Here is a 7,174-nt window from a genome sequence, read left to right on the forward strand (position 1 = left end):
ATGGATTGAACCAAGGGATCTTATGTCCCCGAATTCTATAATACAAACCATACAAGAATCCATCGAGATTTTCCGACGAAAACTCGTGCATCTTCTTCATTTTCGCATATGCAGAAGCTATCAACAAACTATCAAAACCAGCAAGATGATGGGTAGGAATGTCATTCACAATATTGAGTAACTTAGCAAGTTTTTTGAGTCCAAGCTCACCATTTAGTAAGTATTCACAATTGCGAATCATGTACTTTAGGTCACTGACCGTACCAAGGAAATATCGAGCTATGATGGCGAACTCCACTACAGACTCCGGCATGGATTTGATGACCATTAGCTTCAACAAATAAGCAACGTCATAGATACCATGAAATGTGACCCATTTGACGATTCGATTGCTACAAAGAATTGGTAGAAATGCGAGTCGAAATTCGGCTGATCGGATTCCTTCTTCTCTTTGTTTCTTGAAATCTAACCCTTTGTTCTTCAAGAATTGGAACGATGTAGGATTGGAGAGATCTGTTTGTTCGTCAAAATCAGAAAAAGTGAACTCCCATGTCATGCCAACATTTCCATTCTCGCCGACTAGAGTAAGGCCCAATTGAAGAATCTTCAAATGGTTTAAGTTGAACTTCAAATATTGGTAGAGATGTTCCTCAGGAGCACCTCTCGGGGTGGATCGAATAAAGCCAGGAAACTCGGTGTCAATGACGATTACTGGAAATCTAGAAAGATAAACATTAAGAATGGCTAATTCTTGATAGAGATTATGAGACCAAACTTGTCGAACCAAATCCATGATTCCAAGGTTTTGTTATGATGGTGATGGAAGAATAATGATTAATTGCTTTCACTTTGGAAACCAGCTATGAAATATGGGTGAGTTTTCCGAAATATTTAAAGGTGAAAATTTGGGATAACAAATTCTAAAAGGAAGAGGAATGAGTTCCTACCTTTCTAATCAATTTAACAATATATTAAATAATACTTAAATAAAATTATTATTTTTTTTCAAAATTCTATCAAAATAACAAAAAAAAAAAAAAAATTGTTTGTCAATTATCTCTAAATAAATAGAAAAAATGGTGTCGAAGGATGCAATAAAATGGAGAAGAATAATAATATTAGAAAACCACTCTTTATTAATAAAACCTCACTGAAATTATATATATATATATATATATATATATTAAATTGAAGATCCATCTTGTTGTAATATTTAAATCTTAACTTTTAAATAGGTTGAAATCTCCACATTTTAATTAGAGAAAATTACTTTTTTAGTCTATAAATTTTTAAGAATCTGTGCGATTGGTCTCTATAGGTTGAACCTATTTTTTAAAATTGAGAGATTAAATTGGCTAAATTAAAACTATAGTGACCAATTGCACCTATTTTTAAAAATTTAGGGACTAAAAAGGTTTTTTTTTTCTTTTAATTATATCTTTTATACATTGAAGTTTTTGTAAGGTTTTATTTAAATGAAAATTGTATTAGAAATGATAGATTTAATATAGAAAATTTTGAAGTTTTGTTTGGTCGATAATAAAATTTTTTAAAAAATGTACTGAATTAAATTAAAAAAAAAAAGAGTTCTACGATCCATAATATATTCTAGCAAAATCTAAAAGGAAGAGGATAACAATATATTAAATAATACTTAAAAAAAATATTATTTTTCCAAAATTCTAGCAAATTCTAAAAGAAAGAGGATAACAATATATTAAATAATACTTAAAAAAATAACAAAAACAAAATTGTTTGTCATTTTTCTCTAAATAAATAGATAAAATAGTGTAAAACGGTGCAATAAAAGGGTAAAGAATAATAATATTAGAAAACCACTCTTTATTAATAAAACCTCACTATATATATATATAATTATACACGTATTAAATTGAAGACTTGTGTTATTATAATATTTAAATCTTAACCTTTAAAAATGATGAAATCTACACATTTTAATGAGAGAAAAATACGTTTTTTAAATTGTGTGATTGATCCCTATAGGTTGAATCTACTTTTTAAAATTGAGAGACTAAATTAGCTTAATTAAAACTATAGGGACCAATTGCACTAATTTTTAAAAATTCAGAGACTAAAAAGGTATTTGTTTCCTTTTAAATATATCTTTTACACATTGAATATTATTGGTTTTAGCTATAGTAAGTGTTTTATAATATTTTATTTAGATGAAAATTGTATTAGAAATGATCCATTTAATATAGAAAATTTGAAGTTTTATTTGGTTAATAATTAATTTTTTAAACAATGTTAAAACTGAATTAAATTTTTAAAAAGATCTACGATCCAACAATATTTTTTGGGGACTTCGAGCGGCGACATACAACAGCTCTCTGAATGGTGTCAGCTTTGAACAACAGTAGCAGTAGTAGGCGACAAGTGAAAAACTAAGAAAAGGTAAGAAGATTGAAAGAGAATAAAAGACGATAATGAACAATGAAGTGCTAGTTTTAATCCAGGTCTTCATTTTGAAACATGAAAAATCAAAGATTTGAAATCTCAAGGCAATGAAATCATCACAATTTGGTAATAGTGAGTTATGAACTCAAGTGAATGAAGCTGCAAAAGATTGAGTAATTATAATTGGAAGCGATATTTTGAAGCCTCAACCAATTTGGACATCTCTACAAATCACAAAATACAAGATAAGTTTTATTTGGATATATCTCAAGCTATTGCTTCATTGAAGCACTTGAAGAATGTACAAAGAGAACATCTAATGCGAAAGATTCTGAAAGCAATGCTGTTGGAGATTTGTTTTGTTGTCTTTATATTTTTCTAAGGCAGTGGTTTCTGCAAATGTCTCAAATAAAGTCTTAGAATATTTTCCTTATCTGGAAATATCCGGACATTTTGTTCGATTTTTTTTATTAAAGTACAATCTTTCTTTTCCAAATGGGGATTTGTTTTATAGTGATGTGGTTGTTTTTAATTGGGATATTTTAATTTTTTTTAATGTAACAATATAAAATTTAAAAAATATTGTAATAGAGGTAAAATATGTTGTGCTAAATACGTGCTAACATGGTTGAGATGTTCGGTGCACCTACTGAATCCTTATTAACGATGGTTTTATTTTTCTGTTTTACTATATCTACAAAACTAAATTGTGGAATTGATGAATGTGTTCAATACCAATCAGAGTAGTCTTAATTGCATGATTACATGGTAGTATTTTATTTAAGAAAAATTATCAAATTCTTTTGTATTTATCAATGATTTGAATAAAATTTATGGAATTAAAATAGAATTTAAGAAAAATTATCAAATTTTATTTTTCTATTTTGCTATATTTGCAAAACTAAATTGTGGAATTGATGATCGTGTTCAATACGAATTAGAGTAGTCTCAATTGCCAAATTATCTTGACCCACTCCTTTGGTCGAGATGAAACAAAAAGTAGAGAAATAAATGGATGGGATTAAAAGATTAAAGGTATAGCCAAATTACAATCCTAGCATGTTTCTATTTTCAAAGTTATTAACTGAAATATTATACTACTTATGACTTTATAAATATAAATTTTATAATATGTTACTATTGGAAGACTATCATCAGTAGCACCTTATACAAATTCATTCATTATATTGCTTATAACTCTTTGATAATAATCTGTTAGGATATTACCTAACAAAGAACATAAGAAAATAAAAAAAATGCTAAAAAAATAGCCAGAAATATGCAAGAATACAAAAAAAAAAAAAAAATGGAAAACAAAAAGAACACTTATCAAAGAACCCATCGAGATTTTTCGATGAAAACTCGTACATCTTCTTCATCTTCGCATATGTAGAAACTATCAACAAACTATCAAAACCAGCAAGATGATGGGTGGTAATGTCATTCACAATATTGAGAACTTAGCAAGTTTTTTAAGTCCAAGTTTGCCATTTAGTAAGTATTTGCAATTGCGAATAATGTACTTTAGGTCGTTGATCGTACCAAGGAAACGTCGATCTACGATGGTGAACTCCACTACAGACTCCGGCATGAATTTGATCACCATTAGCTTCAACAAATAAGCAACGTCATAAATACCATGAAATGTGACCCATTTGACGATTCAATTGCTACAAAAAATTGGTAAAAATGCGAGTTGAAATTCAGCAGATCGGATTTCTTCTTCTCTTTGTTTCTTGAAATCAAACCCTTTATTCTTCAAGAATTGGATCGATGTAGGATTGGAGAGATCCGTTTCTTCGTCAAAATCAGAAAAAGTGAACTCCCATGTTATGCCAACATTTCCATTCTCGTCGGCTAGAGTAAGGTCCAATGGAAGATTCTTCAAATGGTTTACGTTGAACTTCAAATCTAGATAGAGATGTTCATCAAGAGCACCTCTCGGGGTGGATCGGATCAAGCCAGGGAACTCGATGTCAATGACGATCGCTGAAAATCTGGAAGGATAGACATTGAGAATCGTCAATTCTTGGTAAAGATTATGAGACCAAACTTATCGGACCAAGTCCATGATTCTAAGGTTTTGTTATGATGATGATGGAAAAGTAACAACTACTGTCTTTCACTTTGGAAACTTGGAAGAGGAATGAATCCCTACCTCTATAATTAATGTAACAATATATTAAAATACTTAAATAAAATTACTATTTTTCCAAAATTCTCTTATATTTTTCCAAAATTCGTGTGCGTGCGTGTGTATGCATGTGTGTTATAAATGATCTATTTAATATAGAAAATTTTGAAGTTTTTTTGGTTGATAATAAATTTTAAAATTGAATTAAATGTAGAAAAAAAATCTCCGACCTAACAATATTTTTGGGAACTACGAACGGCGACGTACATCAACTTTCTAAATGGAATCGGATTTGAACAACAGTAGCAATAATAGGCAGCAAGTGGAAAACTTGGAGCTGGGAATGGTAGCAAACGACACCTTCAAGCAACCAAACTCCCACCAACCATGGTGTTTTCTCTAGCATCCACTCACAAATTCTAATTTTCTTTCTTTATAAGAACAAAAATATGTGAAACTTTACACTATAGGCTTGGAGACAGCAACAACAATGAACAATTCACCATCCACACTAACCTCCCTTCCCTTCCATTAAAAATTATTCACTTACAATTAAAATTAGTCAACAAGAAATTGAACCAAAAAAGGGAAACAATTAAAAGTAGCCACCTCACATTTAACTAACCAAATTTAAAGTCCAAAATCTGAAAACCACCTTGAGTTGGACTAAAGATACATGCCGAAGCCCGCCACATAAGATAAGTAAGTTAACTCAACTAAGTACATGAGGATGAAAACCAGGAAACTGATTAGATACAAGACGATCTAACCAACACTCTCGATTAGGCGAGTCACAAGAAGGGAATATCTCCGATTGACGAAAAGCCAAGTTTGTATGTCTATGCTCCTCGAGAAAATGATGAGTACGACACAAATTTTTTATGCAATGCTGCTAAATTGTGGTGGATGTGCGCCAAGAACCTAATTATATCTTCAAAAAAGAAGGTTTAGATAAATATTTCAGGTATGGCCAGAGATCCATGAATGATCTTGGAGAAGCCAAGTTCAATATAGTTATGCTAGAGTGATAAAATTGGTACGCCATATAATAAGGAAAACAATGTTACTAAAAGAACTAGTAAAGGTAGAAGAATACTCATAAATTTGCATCAACGCACACGACTAATACATAGTTAGTCCACAAGACCAAACTTAGAAGTGAGGGCTAATATTGAGGAATGGATTTTGGCCCAACATAATAAAACCAAAAAGTCAAGATAAAATAAGATAAATGAAGGTAATATTGAGATAATATAAAATACGATGAAATAAAATAAGATAAGATTTAATCTAGCTTGTTTGAGATTATGAAAAGTCATATCCTAATCCTAGGAGAGTTAAATCTCATATCTTAATCCTAGTAGGATTAAGATAAAACCCCTATAAATAGACCATTATGGCTCCGTATGAGGTAACATATAACTTTTGATTTCTTTTCTATTCTATAATTGTATTACTGGCTTAGACATCGAAACCATTTTCTTTGTTTTACAGGTCCTCTCTTTCCCAAATTACAAATTTACCATTGATGTCATGAAGATCAAATGCTTTTACGCTTGGCCAAAATATGACATCAACAAATTATAATAAATAAAAGTTTAATTTAAAATATATAATAATTACATACACATTTAACAAGTGTGTACAGTGATTTAAAAGGAACGTTAAGAATAATCCAATAATTGAGAAAATTAAACCAAACATAACTTTTTTAAAAAAATGCAAAGATTTGAAAACTAGAATGAAAATCCACCCTCCGATAATTGAGAAAATTAAACCAGAATATAAACTAAAAATGGAAAGAATTGAAAACTAGGATGAAAATTTTCTGTTGGAATAAATTTGAAATGAATTAGAACTCATGATGTAATATTTAATTTTTAAAAAAAAAAATTGGTAACATTTAGTACACATTAATTTCATAAATATTCTTTCATCCACAAGTATTATTAAGGACCAATGATTTTGAAAATTTCCACCAATTTTTCTTTAAGAAAAACACAATAATAATAAAACATAGAAAAATAAAAACCTTGAAACTTCCAAATTTGTAAAGTTGGGTTTATTTGACATGGTTTTTGTTTAAATAATGGTAGTAGTGTTTAAAGGAGTGGAGAAGAAAAAAACTTCCAATGAGAATCTTTCTTTAAATGGTTTTACTATGAACTTCGAATCATGGTAGAGATGTTCCTCTAGAGCACCTCTTTAGATGCATCTAATAAAGTTAGGGAACTCGATATCTACGACGATAATTGGAAATATGGAAAGACAACTATTAAAAATGTATCCAATTCGAGGTTTAGAAAACAATGACCGGAAGGTTGGATGAGAAATATTCACAAATCAACTATTTATGAGATAAATGATTGGGTCGCAGGAATGAGATTTGACATAATATTTAAAAGAGAGAAATTTCAATAGAGAAAATAAAATCTATTATTTTTGTATCTCAAAGAAATAAGAAAGAGCCACATTTTATATTTCTAAAAAGGTAAGAAAGTGATAGAAAATACTTTAAATTGGGTGGGGTGAATCAATTTAGACCAATCTATTGTGATTTATAATTATTTTAAGTCTATTACCTTTATAATTAACTTGAAATCACTTCAATAAACTAATTAT

The 7,174-nt window shown here is 29.5% G+C and overlaps 1 protein-coding gene across 1 annotated transcript in view; it reads right to left on the reverse strand.

Moving 5' to 3' along the window:
• The window catches only part of LOC150038907 (putative CCR4-associated factor 1 homolog 8), a 22,401-nt gene extending 21,608 nt beyond the window's left edge, over positions 1-793 (reverse strand). The window contains exon 1 of the mRNA XM_090314973.1: positions 49-793. Coding sequence (XP_090171099.1) covers positions 49-793 — 745 coding nt within the window. The remainder of the gene's footprint in view (positions 1-48) is intronic.
• Between the last annotated feature and the right edge of the window lie 6,381 nt (positions 794-7,174).

This window comes from Benincasa hispida, chromosome 1 (genome assembly GCF_027475165.1).
Source record: "Benincasa hispida cultivar pf3 chromosome 1, pf3_genome.v1.1, whole genome shotgun sequence".
Classification (NCBI taxonomy): Eukaryota; Viridiplantae; Streptophyta; class Magnoliopsida; order Cucurbitales; family Cucurbitaceae; genus Benincasa; species Benincasa hispida.